Raw genomic sequence first — 22,213 nt, 5'->3', positions numbered from 1 at the left:
AGTGTTTTACTCTGAATCTAACTGTATTAAACTATATCAGGAGTGCTTCATTCTGAATCTAACTGTATTAAACTATGCCTGATGGAATGTTTTACTCTGAATCTAACTGTATTAAACTAAACCTGATGGAGTGTTTCACTCTGAATCTAACTGTATTCAACAATACCTGATGGAATGTTTTCCTCTGAATTTAACTGTCTTCAACTATATCTGATGGAGTGTTTTACTCTGAATATAACTGTATTCAATAATACCTGATGGAGTCTTTTACTCAGAATCTAACTATATTAAACTATACCAAAAGGAGTGCTTTACTCTGAATCTAACTGTATTAAACAATACTTGATGGAATGTTTTACTCTGAATCTAACTGTATTGAACCATACCAGATGGAGTGTTTTACTCTGAATCTAATGGTATTAAACTATACTTGATGGAGAGTTTTACTCTGAATCAAACTGTATTAACCTAAACCTGGAGTAATTTACTCTGAATCTAAGCGTACTAAACTATACCTGATCGAGTGTTTTACTCCGAATCTAACTGTATTAAACAATACCTGATGGAGCGTCTTACTCTGAATCTAACTGTATTAAACTATACCTGATGGAGTGTTTCACTCTGAATCTAACTCTATTAAACTATACCTGGTGGAGTGTTTTACTCTGAATCTAACTGTATTAAACTATACCTGATGGAGTGTTTTAATCTGAATCTAACTGTATTAAACTATATCTGATGGAGTGTTTTACTCTGAATCTAACTGTATTCAACAATACCTGATGGAGTGTTTTACTCTGAAGCTAACTTTATTCAACTACACCTGATGGAGTGTTTTACTCTGAATCTAACTGTATTAAACTATATCAGGAGTGCTTCATTCTGAATCTAACTGTATTAAACTATGCCTGATGGAATGTTTTACTCTGAATCTAACTGTATTAAACTAAACCTGATGGAGTGTTTCACTCTGAATCTAACTGTATTCAACAATACCTGATGGAATGTTTTCCTCTGAATTTAACTGTCTTCAACTATATCTGATGGAGTGTTTTACTCTGAATATAACTGTATTCAATAATACCTGATGGAGTCTTTTACTCAGAATCTAACTATATTAAACTATACCAAAAGGAGTGCTTTACTCTGAATCTAACTGTATTAAACAATACTTGATGGAATGTTTTACTCTGAATCTAACTGTATTGAACCATACCAGATGGAGTGTTTTACTCTGAATCTAATGGTATTAAACTATACTTGATGGAGAGTTTTACTCTGAATCAAACTGTATTAACCTAAACCTGGAGTAATTTACTCTGAATCTAAGCGTACTAAACTATACCTGATCGAGTGTTTTACTCCGAATCTAACTGTATTAAACAATACCTGATGGAGCGTCTTACTCTGAATCTAACTGTATTAAACTATACCTGATGGAGTGTTTCACTCTGAATCTAACTCTATTAAACTATACCTGGTGGAGTGTTTTACTCTGAATCTAACTGTATTAAACTATACCTGATGGAGTGTTTTAATCTGAATCTAACTGTATTAAACTATATCTGATGGAGTGTTTTACTCTGAATCTAACTGTATTCAACAATACCTGATGGAGTGTTTTACTCTGAAGCTAACTTTATTCAACTACACCTGATGGAGTGTTTTACTCTGAATCTAACTGTATTAAACTATATCAGGAGTGCTTCATTCTGAATCTAACTGTATTAAACTATGCCTGATGGAATGTTTTACTCTGAATCTAACTGTATTAAACTAAACCTGATGGAGTGTTTTACTCTGAATCTAACTGTATTCAACAATACCTGATGGAATGTTTTCCTCTGAATTTAACTGTCTTCAACTATATCTGATGGAGTGTTTTACTCTGAATATAACTGTATTCAATAATACCTGATGGAGTCTTTTACTCAGAATCTAACTATATTAAACTATACCAAAAGGAGTGCTTTACTCTGAATCTAACTGTATTAAACAATACTTGATGGAATGTTTTACTCTGAATCTAACTGTATTGAACCATACCAGATGGAGTGTTTTACTCTGAATCTAATGGTATTAAACTATACTTGATGGAGAGTTTTACTCTGAATCAAACTGTATTAACCTAAACCTGGAGTAATTTACTCTGAATCTAAGCGTACTAAACTATACCTGATCGAGTGTTTTACTCCGAATCTAACTGTATTAAACAATACCTGATGGAGCGTCTTACTCTGAATCTAACTGTATTAAACTTTGCTTGATGGAGCGTTTTACTGTGTATCTAACTGTATTAAACTATATCTGACGGAGTGTTTTACTCTGAATTGAACTGTACTAAACTACACCTGATGGAGTGTTTTACTCTGAATCTAACTGTATTAAACTGTATCTGATGGTGTGTTTTCCTCTGAATATAATTATTCAACACTACCTGATGGAGTGTTTTACTCTGAATCTAACTGTATGAAACTATACCTAATGGAGTTTTTTACTCTGTATCTAACTGTATTAATCTATACTTGATGAAGTGTTTTACTCTGTATCTAACTGTATTAAACTATATCTGATGGAGTGTTTTACTCTGAATCTAACTGTATTCAACAATACCTGATGGAGAGTTTTACTCTGAAGCTAACTTTATTCAACAATACCTGATGGAGTGTTTTATTCTGAATCTAACTGTATTAAACAATATCTGATGGTGTGTTTTACTCTGAATCTAACTGTATTAAACTATATCTGATGGAGTGTTTTACTCTGAATCTAACTGTATTCAACAAAACCTGATGGAGAGTTTTACTCTGAAGCTAACTTTATTCAACAATACCTGATGGAGTGTTTTATTCTGAATCTAACTGTATTAAACAATATCTGATGGTGTGTTTTACTCTGAATCTAACTGTATTAAACTATACTAGATGAAGTGTTTTACTCAGTATCTAACTGTATTAAACTATACTTGATGGATTATTTTACTCTGTATCTAACTGTATTAAACTATACTTGATGGAGCGTTTTACTCTGTATCTAACTGCATTAAACTATAATTGATGGAGTGTTTGACTCTGAATCTAACTGTATTAAACTATAGCTGATGGAGTGTTTTACTCTGAATCTAACTGTATTAAACTATACCTGATGGAGTGTTTTACTCTAAATCTAACTGTAATAAACTGTATCTGATGGAGTGTTTTCCTCTGAATATAATTATTCAACAAAACCTGCTGGAGTGTTTTACTCTGAATCTAACTGTAACAAACTATACCTAATGGAGTTTTTTACTCTGCATCTAACTGTATTAAACTATACTTGATGAAGTGTTTTGCTCTGTATCTAACTGTATTAAACTATACTTGATGGATTGTTTTACTCTGTATCTAACTGTAATAAACTATACTTGATGGAGTGTTTTACTCTGTATCTAACTGTATTAAACTATATCTGATGGAGTGTTTCACTCTGAATTGAACTGTACTAAACTACACCTGATGGAGTGTTTTACTCTGAATCTAACTGTATTAAACTGTATCTGATGGAGTGTTTTCCTCTGAATATAATTATTCAACAATACCTGATGGAGTGTTTTACTCTGAATCTAACTGTATTAAACAATATCTGATGGTGTGTTTTACTCTGAATCTAACTGTATTCAACAATACCAGGTGGAGTGTTTTACTCTGAATCTAGCTGTATTAAACTATACCTGGAGTGTTTTACTCTGGATCTAATTGTATTAAACTATACTTGATGCAGTGTTTTACTCTGAATCAAACAGTATCAAACTATACCTGATGGAATGTTTTACTCTGAATCTAACTGTATGAAACTATACCTGATGGAGTGTTTTACTCTGAATCTAACTGTATTAAACTATATCAGATGGAGTGCTTTATTCTGAATCTAAATGTATTAAACTACACCTGATGGAATGTTTTACTCTGAATCTAACTGTATTAAACTATATCTGATGGAGTGTTTTACTCTGAATCTAACTGTATTCAACAATATCTGATGGAGTGTTTTACTCTGAATCTCACTGTATTAAACTATATCTGATGGAGTGTTTTACTCTGAATCTAACTGTATTAAACAATACTTGATGGAATGTTTTACTCTGAATCTAACTGTATTGAACTATACCAGATGGAGTGTTTTACTCTGAATCTAATGGTATTCAACTATACCCGAGCGAGTGTTTTACTCTGAATCTAACTGTATTAAACTATACCTGATGGAGTGTCTTACTCTGAAACTAACTGTATTAAACTATACCTGATGGAGTGCTTTACTCTGAAGCCAACTGTATTAAACCATACCTGATGGAGTGCTTTACTCTGAATCTAACTGTATTAAACTATACCTGATGGAGTGCTTTACTCTGAATCCAACTGTATGAAACTATACCTGGAGTGTTTTACACTGAATCTAACTGTATTAAACTATATCTGATGGAGTGTTTTACTCTGAATCTAACTGTATTCAACAATACCTGATGGAGAGTTTTACTCTGAAGCTAACTTTATTCAACAATACCTGATGGAGTGTTTTACTCCGAATCTATCTGTATTGAACAATACCTGATGGAGTGTTTTACCGTGAATTTAACTGTATTAAACTATATCTGATGGAGTGTATCACTCTGAATCTAACTATTCAACAATACCTGATGCAGTGTTTTACTCTGAATCAAACTGTATTAGCTATATCTGATGGAGTGTTTTACTCTGAATCAAACTGTATTGAACAATACCTGATGGAGTGTTTTCCTCTGAATATAACTGTATTCAACAATACCTGATGCAGTGATTTACTCTGAATCTAACTGTATTGAACTATACCTAATGGAGTGTTTAACTCTGAATCTAACTGTATTCAACAATATCTGATGGAGTGTTTTACTCTGTATCTAAGTGTATTAAACTATACTTGATGGAGTGTTTTACTCTGTATCTAACTGTATTAAAACAAAACTTGATGGAGTGTTTTACTCTGTATCTAACTGTATTAAACTATACCTGATGAAGTGCTTTACTCTCAATCTAACTGTATTCAACTGTACCTGATGGAGTCTTTTACTCAGAATCTAACTGTATTCAACAATACCTGATGGAGTGTTTTACTCTGAATCTAACTGTATTAAACTATACCTGATGGAGTGCTTTACTCTGAAACCAACTGTATTAAACCATACCTGATGGAGTGCTTTACTCTGAATCTAACTGTATTAAACTATACCTGATGGAGTGCTTTACTCTGAATCCAACTGTATGAAACTATACCTGGAGTGTTTTACTCTGAATCTAACCGTATTAAACTATATCTGATGGAGTGTTTTACTCTGAATCTAACTGTACTAAACTATACTTGGAGTGTTTTACGCTGTATCTAACTTAATTAAACAATACGTAATGGAGTGTTTTACTCTGTATCTAACTGTATTAAACTATACTTGATGAAGTGTTTTACTCAGTATCTAACTGTATTAAACTATACTTGATGGAGCGTTTTACTCTGTATCTAACTGTATTAAACTATACTTGATGGAGTGTTTTACTCTGAATCTTACTGTATTAAAATATACCCGATGGAGTGTTTTACTCTGAATCTAACTGTATTAAGCGATATCTGAAGTGTTTTCCTCTGAATCTAACTGTATTAAACTATACCTGATGGAGTGTTTTACTCTGAATCTAACTGTATTAATCTATACCTGATGGAGCATTTTCCTCTGAATCTAACTGTATTAAACCACATCTGGAGGGCTTTACTCTGAATTTAACTGTATTAAACTATACCAAAGGGAGTGCTTCATTCTGAAATTAACTGTATTAAACTATACTTGATAGATGCAGTGCTTTACTCTGAATCTAACTGCATTAAACTATACCTGGCGTGTTTCACTCTGAATCTAACTGTGTTGAACTACACCTGGTGGAGTCCTTTACTCTGAATGTGACTGTATTAGTGTTTCACTCTGAATCTAACTGTATGGAATTATACCAAACGGAATGCTTTACCCAGAATCTAACTGTATTCAGCTATACCTGACAGATGGAGTGCTTTGCTCTGAATCTAACTGCATTAAACGATATCTGATGGAGCGTTTTACTCTGAAAATAACTGTATTAAACTATACCTAATGGAGTGCTTCATTCTGGATCTAGCTGTATTATACTATACCTGTATTATACTATACCTGATGGAGTGCTTTATTCTGAATAGAACTGTATTAAACTCTGCGTAATGGAGTGTTTAATCCGAACTATTAAATTATACCTGATGGAGTTCTTTACTCTGAATCTGATTGCATTCAGCTATATTTTCATGTCTTCCAGTGAACATTGAGTCAGACCCTCCAATCCTCCCCTGCCACTAACCTCACAAGCTTCCTCTGCTCAGCAGGTCTCCTCACTCCCTCCTTTCAAACACCAGCCTGAATGCCCTTCGCCCATCCTAACTTTCAGTTCTACAATCTCAGCTTCCTCTATTTCTCAATATGCCCAACACCGCCCCCCCTACCCCACCTCCTCCGCTGCCTCAAGCTCGTGATCTGATTCAGCCACTGTGTCCTCGTTCAGAATCATGTCTCTTGCCAGGATGAGCCTGCATCACTTGCTCATGGGGCTGACACTCGGTGTCAGAAAGGAGAGATTTTTCCATTCCCGAGTACCAAACTTCATCTCCTCCGGGTGTCTAACAATAGGATGAAGGAATGATTCCCCACTGATTCCAATTGCAATATTTCAAATATGATCAGCCCAACACTACAATATCCTAGGATCTAACTTCAGACTACCACTCGATAAAGCTACGGTATAGTACAAGTCATAGAGATATACAGCACAGAAACAGGCCCTTCGGCCCATTGTGTCCATGCTGGCCATCACGCCCCTATCTATTCTAATCCCATTTTCCAGCACTTGGCCCGTAGCCCTGTATGCTATGGCGTTTCAAGTGCTCATCTAAATACTTCTTTAAATGTTGTGAGGGTTCCTGCCTCTACCACCCCCTTAGGCAGCATGTCCCAGATTCCAACCACCCTCTGGGTGAAAAAAAGTTTCTTCACATCCCCTCTAAACCTCCTGCCCCTTACCTTAAATCTATGCCCCCTGGTTATTGACACCTCCACTAGGGGGAAAAATTTCTTCCTATCTACCCTATTTATGCCTCTCATAATTTTGTATACCTCTATCAGGTCCCCCCTCAGCCTTCTCTGCTCTAAGGAAAACAACCCTGGCCTCCCCAGTCTCTCTTCATAGCTGAAACGCTCCAGCCCAAGAAACATCCTGGTGAATCTCCTCTGCACCCTCTCCAGTGCAATCACATCCTTCCTATAGTGCAGCAACCAGAACTGCACACAGTACTCCAGCTGTGGCCTAACTAGTGTTTTATACAGCTCCAACATAACCTCTTTGCTCTTATATCCTATGCCTCAGCTAATAAAGGCAAGATTCCCATATGACTTCTTAACCACCTTATCTACCTGTGCTGCTGCCTTCAGTGATCTATGAACATGTACACCGAGGTCCCTCTGATCCTCCGTACTTCCTAGGATCCTACCATTCATTGTGTATTCCCTTGTGTGTTAGTCCCCCCAAAATGCATCACCTCACACTGCTCAGGATTAAATTCCATTTGCCACTGCTCTGCCCATCTTACCAGCCCATCTATATCGTCCTGTAATCTAAGGTTTTCCTCCATTATATTTTCGGCACCACCAATTTGCGTGTCATCTGCGAACTTACTGATCATACCTCCTATATTCATGTGTAAATCATTAATATACAAGACAAACAGCAAGGGTCGTAGCACCGAACCCTGCGGTACGCCACCGGAGTACCAGGAGCAACATTCTGCAGTGGGTTGAGAGCTCATTTCATCTCAGACCCTTGCAGCTGAGACAGCAGATTCAAGCTCATGTGCCACCTCATGATGTGCTCCCATTCTCAAGCACTCTGGCCTGGATTAATTAGATGACAAACAGGGCCTTTGCTGATCCATGAGGAATCCACGTGACTAGAATAGCGGCTGGGGTTTGTGGTAACTGAAAATCGTAGGAACCGTACAGAGTTTAAAATGGTTAAAGTTCTGGTGCTAATAAATGGCAGTGTTTCTGGTAACTGTAAAGGGTGGGGCTACGGTGGCTTTTAATGTTTGGGGTTGTGAATGGTGTAAATAGTGGGAGCTTTGAGGAGATTGTGGGGAGGACTGTTGTGACTATAAAACCAGGACTCTGGTGAATGCAATGGTGGGGGCTCCAGTGCAGGTGGCAGGGCAGGTTAAGAAAGCATTAATAAGGCATACAGGATCCTGGGCTTTATAAACAGAGACTGTGCGCGCAAAAACAAGCAGGTTATGGTGAGACTTTATAAAACATGTGTTCGGCCTCAACTGGACTATTGTGTCCAATTCTGGGCCCCCTTTATGGGTGGATGTGAAGGCATGTGAGACGGTCCAGTAAAGATTTAAGAGCATGGTCCCAGGGATGAGGAGCTTGAGTTACAAGGGCAGACTGGAGAAGCTGGGGGTTGCTCTCCTGAGGGAAGATACGGTTGAGAGCAGATTTGATAGAGCTGTTCAAAACCATGACAGGTCAGGACAGAGTCGATAGGGAGCAACTGTTCCGATTGGTGAAAGGTTCAGAGGGCACGGATTCAGGTGACTGGCAGAAGAACCAGAGGCACATGAGGAACCAGTATTTGTTGCCCAGCCCCAACTATCCTTCCTTGAGAAGGTGGAATGCACTGCCTGAAAGTGTGGTGGAGGCAGATTTAATTGAGGCTTGAAAAAGGGTATCAGATAAATACCTGAAAAAAATATTTGCAGGACTACGGGGCAGTGAGAGCTTGCACAAATACGACGGGCTGAATGGCTTCCTTTTGTGTTGTTACCAGTCTATGATTCGACGTGGGGTACTTGAGGATATAGGACAAATATGTTTAAGGGGAATTTGGATAAGGGAGAAAGTAACTGAAGGATTATGTTGATGGGGTGAGATAGAGGGGTGGGAGGAGATTCATGTGGAGTCTGAATACTGGCATGGACCAGTTGGGCTGAAAGGCCTGTTTCTGTGCTGTAAATTATATTCCATCTTCAACCCCAAGTGTCAATGGAAATGAACTGAAGGCAGCCAATATACCTTGGTGTTTGTATCGCCATGCAGCGTCCTTCTGATCAGTGTGGCACATGCCTCCACATACAGTGCATTAAGCCTACTCAGCCAATAGGGATGTTTAAACAGCTGCCCTGAATCTTTTCCTAAACAAGCACATTGAACTCAACAGTTACCTCCAACGCCACTGAATGGCATTTGGCCAACGGAGATGCCCGCCTCTGCTGGCTTCGAACGACCGGGCAAAAGTCCTCTCGCCTGCTCCTGAGCGCCGAGGTGAATCGAACTGTGGGTCAAATTGTCGCCACCGGCTTCGTCTCGGCAAACCTGCAGCGTGTCCTTCTGCCGCGCCACATACCGGGAATACAAGGGGTGCTCTCGGTCCATGGGCAGCTTTCCCAACAGCCTTGCACCTTGGGCCTGGTGAGCATTTTCTCCGTGATCCATGCCACCCAATGTTCGGCCGGGCCCAGAAAGACCGTGGCTGTTGGTCTGCATTAAAGCATTCAAGCCCTCCTTTGGTTTCTCTGAAAAGTCAGCCGGCATGCTGCCCCTGAATGAGACGGGTGCTGCAGTCGGGTGGCCGGCATTTTCCAAGGTGCCCCCTTGATTTAAGAGTCTGAAGTCCTTGGGCAAGGATGGACAATTGGTGACAGACAGGCCCGGCGGCCTCACGTTTGGGCTTTTGCTTCCAGGTTTCAGCCACAGGTTGTTGCTTCCCTCCAGGGAACGGGCGGCTTTGTAGCTTTCCGAGCACGGGCTGGAGGCACCCAGGCGATAGCCGGAAACCACCCCAGTCCGCAGCACCTCACCTTCCTCCTGATACTTTGGCCGGGCTTCCCATTCCTGCGGTCGAGCGTTCCCTACGCTCCCGGATCCTTCACCGGCTGACTGGCAAGCCTCGGGCTGCCCGTGTTTGACCCCGTAAAGCCGCGGCGCTCGCCGCTTCCTGAACAAGTTCCAGATCCTCCAGTGGAACGTCAAGGGAGAAATCCGGCGATAGAGGAGCATGTGGAAGGCCTGCATCAGCTTCCACCTCTTCCGATATCGCCTTCGCTTCAGGCCTCTACAAGATTTCGTGGCCGGCGCAATCTTGCACCCGATTTGATTCCTCAGCAGGGTCCCTTGGTGATCCACGCCTCCACCCAGAGCATAGCGACTGCATCTTGCCCGGTTGCTGGAAGAGTTACAGTTGCTCTCCATTTGCTTGGAACTAACCCTAGTGTCTGAGACCCCCTCACACGGGACACTGCATTCTGGCATTTCCCATTCAGGTGCCACACCCCAGTCGCTCGTAGCTTTTCCAGACAGCGCTTCAAAGGCTGCTTTCCTCTTCCTCGACAAATTGTTCCAGGTAGAGTGATTTGTCAAGAAGTGGCTTCCATCTTTCTGCACCCGCCCTGCCATCGAGTCTGAGACACCGTATCCTGTGTGTCCCTGGAACCAGCCCTCAGCCGATCGAGTCTTCGCCCTTCTCCCTGTGAAGTCCATTTTCCTCCTGGAACAAAGTTGCTCTTACTTTATGAAGGATGGGGTGTCAGGTTGAAGTCTGCTCACAGTGTTTCCTTCCTTGGATGTTATCTTGCATACTTTCTAGTTACCTGAAGGTGAGAAATTGTGGTTTTTAGTACAGATTTCATTCTCCCCCACCTCCCTCATTCCTCTAAAAGTATTGGCATATCGGGTACAATTCTAAAGGTGCCACTAACCCTCAGGTGGCCATCCTTCCTGTGTCACCCTAGACAGCTTGTGCCAGCAGGCAACTTGACTGTGCGTGGCATCACAGCCCAGTCCGATCACATTCCTAGCTTTCCGGCAGAGCTCACTGAATAGGGTACCAGGAATGTCACCTACAAGCGGTAGCCCGTTCTGATCATTTAGAATTAAAAGCAGCTGAACATGAGTAAAGGAGCCACCCTTTAACCCAAACCCAGAAACTCATGCAACAGACCAGAGTTTGAATCAGTTTTGAACCTCTAACCACTTCAAAATTCAGCCATGGCCTTGACATGATTCCAGAGTTTATTTCTACCATACTCTAATGGTCGCTCCTCCTTGCCATCTCTGTAACCTCCTCGAGCCTTACAGAACATACACTCCCCTCCTAACCCCCCTCTCTCCGAGAGCTCAGCTCTCCTCCATTTCGAGCCTCTTACACATCCCTGATTTATACCGCTTTGCCATTGGTGATTATGCCTTCATCTGCCTAGGTCCCGAGCTCTGGAATTCCCTCCCTAAACCTCTTAAAGGAACATAAGAAATAGGAGCAGGAGTAGTCCATCCAGCGCCTCAAACCTGTCCTTTTCAATCAGATCCTGGCTGATCTACGACATCAAATCCACTTTCCTGCCCTATCGCCATGTCCTTCAGTGTCGAAGAATCTATCCAACTCAGTCTTGAATATACTCAATGACTCAACATCTACAGCTCTAAAGATTCACAACCCTCTGGGTGAACAGGTTCTCAGCTCAGGCTAACCCCTCGCACTGAGATTACGACCCCTAGTACTAAACTCACCTCTCCCGACCACACTCTCCTCCTTAAGGGCCACCACTTTGACCAAGTTTTCGTGCACCTGTCCTAATACCTTACCTCAGTTTTTGTCTGAAAATATTCCTGTGAAGCTTGTGTATAAACACAAGTTGTAGTTGTCTTGCTCTCCAACGCCTGTTCCATATTACTCTTCTGCCAAAATCAGCGGGGAACCAATCACTCCTCAAGCCTCTGCCAAAGCTGCCCGAGTCAGCCGATAAAATGCTTACAAGATGCGGCCATCAATTATCACTACCTTACTTGCACCAAACGCTCTTGGATGCTGGGTACAAGTGCGTTATTAAGGAAATTCCTGTATATGATGTGATATCAAATAAGTTCTGTGGAGAGGCTGGAACTGTTCTCCTGAGGAGATTTGATAATAACATTCAAAATCACGAGGGGTGTCTGGACAGATAGGGAGAAACAGTTCCCATTGGCAGAAGGATCGAGAACCAGAGGGCACAGGTTTAATGTAATTGGCAAAAGAAGTAATTGTGACATGAGGAAAAATTTTCTCATGCAGCGAGTGGAGTGCATCTGGAATGCGCTGCCTGAGAGTGTGGTCGAGGTGGGGTCAATTGAGGCTTTCTAAAGGGAACTAGATCATTATCTGAAATGAAACCATTTGCAGGTGAAAAAGCAGGGCAGTGGCACCAGGTGAACTGCCCCTTCAGAGGGCCAGCACGGACACAATGGGCTGAATGGCCTACTGTATTGTAACTATTCTGTGATTCTATGTTACGATTCTAAGATCACTCTGACTGTAATACTGGCTTCAGTCAACAGTGTCTCTGGAGTTAATGTTCTGTGGCATTCCTAAGCAATACACTAAAGGGCCTGAATGAATGAAAACCTATTTAGCATATACAATGCAAACTGCCTGTCCTCAATAGGTTTCTTGTCTTCCAATTCCTTGTTTAGTAGCCAATTATATCAACAATTGCTTAGTGACTGGAATAGTTATTTGAAATGTTAACTGATGGATAGTTGAAGAGGCTTCTCAATTCATGGAGGTAATAGCGAGGGTCCAGTCATTAACGTCTGGCAAAATATGAGATCCATTAAACCCTTAGCCTGCTTACATCAAAGGAACTGCGAGAGTGTTACAAACAAGCCATGGCATAATTCCATTTCAGGTAACTCAGCTTCAATTCTGCAACAAGTTCCAAACTTTTGTGGACAAACTGGATTCACAGCGTCCATGTACAATGTCACCTCTGGACAGTCTACCAAGAGACACATCTGTCTTTCATCTAAATGACTGGCATACTGAGATCCGAACGTTCTAAATTCACCCAGTGTAGAACGATTCTAATTTTATGCTTTTGAGAATTTGCAGTTCCCGTATCTTCTTGTAAGATTTGATTTCTGTGTATTAACCAATGCATAAATAAATCCGACTTCAGTGGGTTTAGCCTATTCCAGCAGTCTGCCAATTTTCCACTTTTTTTTTTGGAAGAGGCAGGAATCCATGCCATCCCCAATGAACATTACTCTGCAATTGGGGTTTCTTGCTGAAACTACGCGCTAGCCCTTAAGTAGCATTTACAGGAAATGGCCCAGGACAGTTCTCACCAGAGTGCTGGGCTAATATTGATCCCTCCAACAACACCAAGAAAAAAAGATCATCTGGTCAGATTATCTGCTCACGGCAACTTGCTGTGCACTGATTGGCTGCCCTGTTTCCTAACTTACAACAGTGACTAAATGCTAAAAGTACTTAATTTGCTGCAATGTACTTTGAGACATCCTGGGGCTCGTGAAAAGCCCTGTATAAATGGCAGACTTTCTTTCTAACTAACTGACACTAACGCCTTCTGCGCAGGCCAGAGATAAAACTTGGCAACTTATTGCCTGCATGGCTGAGTACGGTATTACACAGTACAATGCTACTAGCTCTTTACAGCATGCGTTAAGAACAGGGTCCAAAACCACAGTATCAACCGAGCTCCAATACATCAATCTGTACAGACGAGGATTCTCCACAGCTTTATAAAGAAAAACCTGTGTTTCTGCAGCACCTCTCGTCTCCTCAGGACAGTCTCTTTCAGCAACGTTAGCTGAGGGGTAAGTATTCTCTCAGCAGAAGGCTTCCTGCTCCTCTTCAAAATAGTGCAGTGGGGCCTTTTATGTTTGCCCAAGATAGAAGATGGTGCTTCGGTTTAACGCCTCATCCAAAAGACAGCGCCTCTGACAATGCAGCATTCGCTCAGTACTGCACTGGGAATGTTGGCATGGATGTCATGCTCAAGTCTCTGGAGAGGGATTTGAACCCATGGCCGTCTGATTCAGACGTGAGGGGCTGTGCTACCCACTAAAACATGGCTGAGGGCAATCAGCTACAGGAGCAGCACTCAGTCACTTTTAACTGTAATTATACGTGTATCCTCATCATTGAGACAGATTGACAAGCTTCTCAACATTCAACCAGGAGTAATGCTGAGAGGATGCAGAGTAAAGCAACTGTTTCAGACCATCAGCCCTACAATATTGGGGACACTATTAGAGCAGTCACACAAATTTACACACGTATGGAAGGGTCTGATAGGCTGAACTTAAGAGAAAATGTTTCCACTTCCTGGTGAAACTAGAACCAGAGGCCATAGGTATATGATAATTATTAATAAATCCAATGGGGAATTCAGGAAAAACTTCTTTACCCAGAGAGTGGGGAGAATGTGGAGCTCGCTGCCAACCACAGGGAGTGGTTGAGATGAATAGTACAGAGACATTTAGGGGGAGGGAAGCTCGATAAACACGAGGGGGAACGGAATGGAATGATATACTGATAGGGCGAGATGGAAGAGGGAGTGGGAGGAGGCGCGAATGCAGCAGAAACACCAGCACGGAGCAGACGGGCCGAATGGCCTGTTTCTGTGCTGGAAATTCTGCGTGATATGCGATCACGTGAAGAGTCACTCGAGGTTATCATCTTGAAGGAAAGCTCAGGAATCTGGAGTGCTTCCTCTACCCACACTTACACTGAGAAAGTGGAGATAGTCTAAATGAAGCACTTTGGAAAGCTGAACAAAGAAAGTTTGCTTTCACTGATTGATGAAGTGGTAACCAAGTGAAAGAAACTTGAGGGAGATAGAAGATTTATTCCAAACTGGGCTATGTGAACATGGAATGTTTTACCACAAGTGACTATGAGTTAGAGAGGGCTGAGGAACAGGAGCAGGCATATTCGAACTTGTAGCTTTCTCCAGTGTTTATACTTTTTTCATGCATAGGATGTCACTGGCTAGATGGCCATTTATTGTCCACCCCTAATTGCTCATGAGAAGATGGTGGTGAGCTGCCTCAGTCCCTGTGGTACAGGTACACCATCAATGTCCTGGGGTTTACCATTGACCAGAAATGAACTGGACTCGGCATATAAATATTGTGGCTACAAGAGCAGGTCAGAGGCTGGGAATCCTGCAGTGAGTAACTCACCTCCTGTCTCCCCAAAGCCTGTCCACCATCGACAAGGCACAAGTCAGGAGTGTGATGGAACAAGCTCCAACAACACTCAAGAAGCTTGACACTATCAAGGAAAAAGCAACCCCGCTTGATTGGCACCCCACCCACCATCTTCAACATTCACTCCCCACACCACTGGCACACAGTAGCCGCAGTGTGTACCATCTACAAGATGCACTGCAGCAACTCACCAAGGCTCCTTAGGCAGCACCTTCCAAACCTGCGACCACTACCATCTAGAAGGACAAGGGCAGCAGACACATCAGGACACCGCCACCTGCAAGTTCCCCTCCAAGTCACTCACCACCCTGACTTAGAAATATATTGGCCGTTCCTTCACTGTCACTGGGTCAAAATCCTGGAACTCTCTCCCTAAAAGCGCTGTGGGTGTACCTACACCACATGGACTGCAGCGGTTCAAGAAGGCAGCTCACCACCACCTTCTCAAGGGGCAATTAGGGATGGGCAATAAATGCTGGCCCAGCCAGAGACACCCACATCCCATGAATGAATTAAAAAAACACCCACTGTGCTGCCAGGAATGGAGTTCTTCCAACCATTTGCCCACTCCCTACCTCAGAGGGGCAGAAGCCAATTCAGATACCCTCTCTGCCACTCCAGCTGAAAGCAGCCTGCAATCAAAACTCAGACCTTGCTGATCTACCTGGCTCAGTGCAATGCCACACTGGCTGTGGTGAGCTTCTCAGGTTCTCTAAACAGACACACCCTTACATAATACAGAACCTGAAGAGATCCCGTGAACAAGTAAAACCATCAAAACACTGCTTCAGATCAACAGGATACAAAGCACCTTAATCACAAAATGAAAACAGCATTAATCCTGACAGGAAAGAATCACCCTGCCCAGCCTCCTGGTTAGTTTGCTGGAATCAAAACCTTGCAAAATCTGAACTCACACTCAACCAGAATGGCATCATTTACACATTTTGATTTCAGTTTTTCCCCAAAATATATTGCAGCTGGAAACAGTTTGTTTTTGAGGCTGTCATGTTTAAACGTTTCCACATGAAGCCTAATCTTGTCCAGCGAACAAAGTATAGTGCAATTTCCCCAACTCTTTGCTGGGTGTGGGGGAGGGGGGGGTGGGAACTGGAGGGTGTGGGGAGGGGAATAAGGGGGTGGGAGGGCGTGGGGGTGGGGGGCGGACAGGGTGGAGGGCGTTTGGAAGCGGACGGGGTGGGGGGCGGTTGGTGTCCTGACCGGGGCGCGGTGGGGTACATTATCAGAACAACACCCCCCAACCACCCTCCCTCCCCCTCCCTTCTTCCCCACTCACTCCCTCCACAACCCCTTTCCCGTCACCCCTCCCCACACCCACCCCACTCTCCCATCCTCCCACCCTCCTCCCAACTCATTCCCCTTCCTCTCGCTCCCACTCCACCATCCATTTTCAATACACCCACCTTCTACCCCACCCTCCCTCTCTCTTCTCTCCCCCACCCCCCTCCCACACCTCCATTAACCTCTCCCCAATCCCCTTTTCCCCCACAACCCCCCTCCTTCCTCTCCCCAACTCTGCTTCCCCCCAATTCCCCCCTCTCCTCAACACCCCCATTCCTCCTGTCCCCTCTTTTCTTCTTCCCTGACCGCCCCTCACCCACAACCCACCCTCTCCCCAAAATCCCCCAACACCCGCTCCCCCTAACCCCACCTCCGATCTCTCCCCAACACTCCCTTCTCCCCAATCCCCTCTCCCCAAAACCCCTTTCCCAATGTCCACCTCCCCCTGCCCCTTTCTCCAAACCCCCTCCCCAACGTCACCCCTCCCCCCTCTCTCCAACCCCCGTCCCCCACGTCTCCCCCTCTCCAACTCCCCCATGTCCACCCCCCTGCAATACCCCCATATCCACCCTCTCCAACGCCACTCCCTTACCCCCTCCTCCAAACCCCCCAACGTACCCCTGCCCCCCAATGTCCCCTCTCCCACTAACATCCCCAACAACCCCCCAACATCCCCCCTCCCCCCAACGTCCCTCCTTCCCAACCCCCCACTTCCCCCTCCCCTCCAACATCCCCCCTCACCCACAACCCCCCCACATCTCCCCTCCCCCAACCCCCCATGTCCCATCTCCCCACATAACCCCCCCACATCCACCCTCCTCCCCACGTCCCCCCGCAACACCCTCCCCTATCCCAACCCTCCCACATCCCCCCAACACTCCCATATCCCAACCCTCTCACTCCTCACGTCCCCCCTCCCCTCTCATCGCCCCGCCCTTCTCCCCCCTCCCCCCACGTCCCCCCTCCCCTCTCCGCCCTCCCCCCCTCCCCACACCACCCTCCGCCCCTCCCCACGTCGCCCTCCTCCCAACAACCCCCACGCCCTCCTCCACCCAAACCGCCCATGTCCCCCCTCTGCCAACCCCCCCACGTGCCCCCTCCCCCCCACACATCCCCCTTCCCCCCGACACCCCACACATCCCCCTTCCCCACCGACCCCCCACACATCCCCCTTCCCCCGACCCCCCACACATCCCCCTTCCCCCGACCCCCCACACATTCCCCTTCCCCCGACCCCCCACACATCCCCCTTCCCCCGACCCCCCACACATCCCCCTCCCCCAACTCCCCCACGTCCCCCCTGCCCACAACTCCCCCACGTCCCCCCTGCCCACAACTCCCCCACGTCCCCCCTGCCCACAACTCCCCCACGTCCCCCCTGCCCACAACTCCCCCATGTCCCCCCTGCCCACAACTCCCCCACGTCCCCCCTGCCCACAATTCCCCCACGTCCCCCCTGCCCACAACTCCCCCACGTCCCCCCTGCCCACAACTCCCCCACGTCCCCCCTGCCCACAACTCCCCCACGTCCCCCCTGCCCACAACTCCCCCACGTCCCCCCTGCCCACAACTCCCCCATGTCCCCCCATCCCCTCCTCACGTCCCCCAACCCCGCCCCAAACCCCCCCTCACGTCCCCAACCCGCACTCACGTCCCCTCTCCCCCCAACCCCCCCTCACGTCCCCCCCCTTACATCCCCCCTCCCGTCCCCCCAACTCCCACCTTATGTCCCTCCTACCCCCAACCCCCCCTCACGTCACACCTCCCCCCAACCCCCCCCTCACGTCTCCACACCCCCCAACACCCCCTCCCCCCTTACGTCCCCACTCACGTCCCCCCTCCCCCCAACCCACCCCCACGTCCTCCCTCCCCCAACAACCCCCTCACGTCCCCCCAACCCCCCCATGTCCCCCAACTCCCCCCTCACGTCCCCCCTCCCCCCAACCCCCCCTCACGTTCCCCCCTCCCCCCAACCCCCCTTCACATCCCCACGTCCCCTCAACCCCCCGTCACGTCCCCTCTCCCCCAACCCCCCCTCACATCCCCCCTCCCCCCAACGCTCCCCTCCCAACGCCGCCCCCACGTCCTCCCTCCCCCCAACCCCCCCACTCACGTCCCCCTACCCCCAACCCCCCCCCACGTCCCCCCTCCCCCCAGCGCCGCCCCCACGTCCTCCCTCCCCCCAACCCCCCAACCCCCCCTCACGTCCCCCCAACCCCATGTCCAACAACTCCCCCCTCACGTCCCCCCTCCCCCCAACCCCCCCCTCGTCCCCCCTCCCCCCCAACCCCACCTCATGTCCCCACACCCCACAACCCCTCCTCACGTCCCCCCTCCCCCCCACGTCCCCTCAACCCCATCACGTCCCCCCTCCCCCCAACCTCCCCTCACGTCCCCCCTCCCCCCAACCCCCCCTCACGTCCCCTCTCCCCCCAACGCCCCTCACATCCCCCCAACACCCCCCTCCCCGCAACACCCCCTCATGTCCCCGTCCCCCCAATCCCCCCTCACGTCCCTCCTCCCCCCAAACTCCCCTCCCCCCAAACCCACCTCACTTCCCCCCAACCCCCCCTCACTTCCCCCCCCACGTCCCCCCTCCCCGCAACCCCCCCACGTCCCCCCTCCCCGCAACCCCCCCACGTCCCCCCTCCCCGCAACCCCACCTCACGTCCCCCCCCTCCCCCAACCCTCCTCACGTTCCCCCTCCCCCCAATCCCCCCCCTCACGTTCCCCCTTCCCCCAAACCCCCCTCACGTCCCCCCTCCCCCAACCCTCCTCACGTTCCCCCTCCCCCCAATCCCCCCCTCACGTTCCCCCTTCCCCCAACCCCCCCCTCACGTTCCCCCTCCCCCCAATCCCCCCCTCACGTTCCCCCTTCCCCCAACCCCCCCCTCACGTTCCCCCTCCCCCCAATCTCCCCCTCACGTTCCCCCTTCCCCCAACGCCCCCTCACGTTCCCCCTCCCCCCAACCCCCCCTCACGTCCCCCCTCCCCCAACCCCCCCCTCACGTTCCCCCTCCCCCCAAACCCCCCCTCACGTCCCCCCAACCCCCCCCTCACGTCCCCCCTCCCCCCAACACCCCCCCTCACGTCCCCCCTCCCCCAACCCCCCCTCACGTCCCCCCTCCCCCAACCCCCCCTCACATCCCCCCTCCCCCCAACCCCCCCCCTCACGTCCCCCCTCCCCCCAACCCCCCCCTCACGTCCCCCCTCCCCCCAACACCCCCTCACGTCCCCTCTCCCCCCAACCCCACCTCACGTCCCCCCTCCCCCAACCCTCCTCACGTTCCCCCTCCCCCCCCTCACGTCCCCCCTCCCCCCAACCCCCCCTCACGTCCCCCCTCCCCCCAACACCCCCCCTCACCCCAACCCCCCCTCACGTCCCCCCTCCCCCCAAACCTCCCCTCACGTCCCCCCTCCCCCCAACCCCCCCTCACGTCCCCTCTCCCCCCAACCCCCCCTCACGTCCCCCCTCCCCCCAACCCCCCCTCACGTCCCCCCTCCCCCCAACCCCCCCTCACGTCCCCCCTCCCCCAACCCCCCCTCACGTCCCCCCTCCCCCCAACCCCCCCCCTCACGTCCCCCCTCCCCCCAACCCCCCCTCACGTCCCCCCTCCCCCAACCCGCCCTCACGTCCCCCCTCCCCCCAACACCACCCTCACGTCCCCCCCTCCCCCCAACACCACCCTCACGTCCCCCCTCCCCCCAACCCCCCCTCACGTCCCCTCTCCCCCCAACCCCCCCCTCACGTCCCCCCTCCCCCAACCCCCCCCTCACGTCCCCCCTCCCCCAACCCCCCCCTCACGTCCCCCCTCCCCCAACCCCCCCTCACGTCCCCCCTCGCCCCAACCCCCCCTCACGTCCCCCCTCGCCCCAACCCCCCCTCACGTCCCCCCTCCCCCCAACCCCCCCCCTCACGTCCCCTCTCCCCCCAACCCCCCCCTCACGTCCCCCTCCCCCAACCCCCCCTCACGTCCCCCCTCCCCCCAACCCCCCCCTCACGTCCCCCCTCCCCCCAACCCCCCCCTCACGTCCCCCTCCCCCAACCCCCCCTCACGTCCCCCCCTCCCCAACCCCCCCCTCACGTCCCCCCTCCCCCCAACACCCCCTCACGTCCCCCCTCCCCCCAATCCCCCCCTCACGTCCCCCCTCCCCCAACCCTCCTCACGTTCCCCCTCCCCCCCCTCACGTCCCCCCTCCCCCAACCCCCCCCTCACGTCCCCCCTCCCCCCAACACCCCCCCTCACCCCAACCCCCCCTCACGTCCCCCCTCCCCCAACCCCCCCTCACGTCCCCCCTCCCCCCAACACCCCCCCTCACGTCCCCTCTCCCCCCAACCCCCCCTCACGTCCCCCCTCCCCCCAACACCCCCCTCCCCCCAACCCCCCCCTCACGTCCCCCCTCCCCCCAACACCACCCTCACGTCCCCCCTCGCCCCAACCCCCCCCTCACGTCCCCCCTCCCCCCAACACCCCCCTCACGTTCCCCCTCGCCCCAACCCCCCCTCACGTCCCCCCTCCCCCAACCCCCCCCTCACGTTCCCCCTCGCCCCAACCCCCCCTCACGTCCCCCCTCCCCCAACCCCCCCCCTCACGTCCCCCCCTCCCCCAACCCCCCCCTCACGTCCCCCCTCCCCCCAACACCACCCTCACGTCCCCCCTCGCCCCAACCCCCCCTCACGTCCCCCCTCCCCCAACCCCCCCCTCACGTCCCCCCTCCCCCAACCCCCCCTCACGTCCCCCCTCCCCCCAACCCCCCCTCACGTCCCCCTCTCCCCCCAACCCCCCCCTCACGTCCCCCCTCCCCCAACCCCCCCCTCACGTCCCCCCTCCCCCCAACACCCCCCCCCTCGCCCCAACCCCCCCTCACGTCCCCCCTCCCCCAACCCCCCCCCTCACGTCCCCCCCTCCCCCCAACCCCCCCCTCACGTCCCCCCTCCCCCAACCCCCCCCTCACGTTCCCCCTCGCCCCAACCCCCCCCTCACGTCCCCCCTCCCCCAACCCCCCCCTCACGTTCCCCCTCGCCCCAACCCCCCCTCACGTCGCCCCTCCCCCCCTCACGTCCCCCCTCCCCACAACCCCCCCCCACACGTCCCCCCTCCCCCAACCCCCCCCTCACGTCCCCCCTCCCCCAACCCCCCCTCACGTCGCCCCTCCCCCCCCCTCACGTCCCCCCTCCCCCCAACCCCCCCCACACGTCCCCCCTCCCCCCAACCCCCCCCCACACGTCCCCCCTCCCTCTCTGTTGCCCCCCACCCTCTTTCTCTCTATTTACTCTCCTCACCATCATGGTTTCTCCCTCTCTCTCCCTCTCTCGGTCGCGCTCTCCCCTACGTCACCGGCGCGCTCCCTCTGACGTCACGACGCAGCGTCCAGCGTTGCGCGTCCCCGTCTCCGCCCGTCGCTTCCTGTGCACAACGCGCGCGAGCGCCTGATGCGGCTGCCTGAGCGCGAGCGCGAGCGCCCCCCTCCCCCCCCACCCCTCCTGACCACGTGGCACAGCCGGGCACAGGGGAACAACCAATAGTGAGGTGGGAATGTTCAAGGAGGGAATGGTGTGGAGCAGGATGGAGTGGTCAAGGAGGGAATGGTCTGGAGCAGGATGGAGTGGTCAAGGAGGGAATGGTCTGGAGCAGGATGGAGTGGTCAAGGAGGGAATGGTCTGGAGCAGGATGGAGTGGTCAAGGAGGGAATGGTCTGGAGCAGGATGGAGTGGTCAAGGAGGGAATGGTCTGGAGCAGGATGGAGTGGTCAAGGAGGGAATGGTCTGGAGCAGGATGGAGTGGTCAAGGA

General features: G+C 50.0%; 1 protein-coding gene across 2 annotated transcripts in view; it reads right to left on the bottom strand.

Moving 5' to 3' along the window:
• Positions 1-21,775, bottom strand: part of LOC121272379 — a 118,676-nt gene extending 96,901 nt beyond the window's left edge. The window contains exons 1-2 of one of the 2 annotated variants that reach the window (XM_041179031.1): positions 21,705-21,775; positions 9,295-10,719 (exon numbers count right to left, since the gene is read on the bottom strand). In XM_041179031.1, the coding sequence (XP_041034965.1) occupies positions 9,295-10,609 (1,315 nt within the window). In that variant the 5' untranslated portion in view covers positions 10,610-10,719; positions 21,705-21,775. Of the gene's footprint in view, positions 1-9,294; positions 10,720-11,710; positions 11,826-21,704 lie in introns of those variants that run through there. The other variant, XM_041179032.1, reaches the window with a different exon arrangement.
• Positions 21,776-22,213: the final 438 nt, after the last annotated feature.

Source organism: Carcharodon carcharias, chromosome 33 (genome assembly GCF_017639515.1).
Source record: "Carcharodon carcharias isolate sCarCar2 chromosome 33, sCarCar2.pri, whole genome shotgun sequence".
Classification (NCBI taxonomy): domain Eukaryota; kingdom Metazoa; phylum Chordata; class Chondrichthyes; order Lamniformes; family Lamnidae; genus Carcharodon; species Carcharodon carcharias.
The sequence above is the reverse complement of the archived record's forward strand: the minus strand, read 5'-3'. Positions and strand labels throughout refer to the sequence as shown.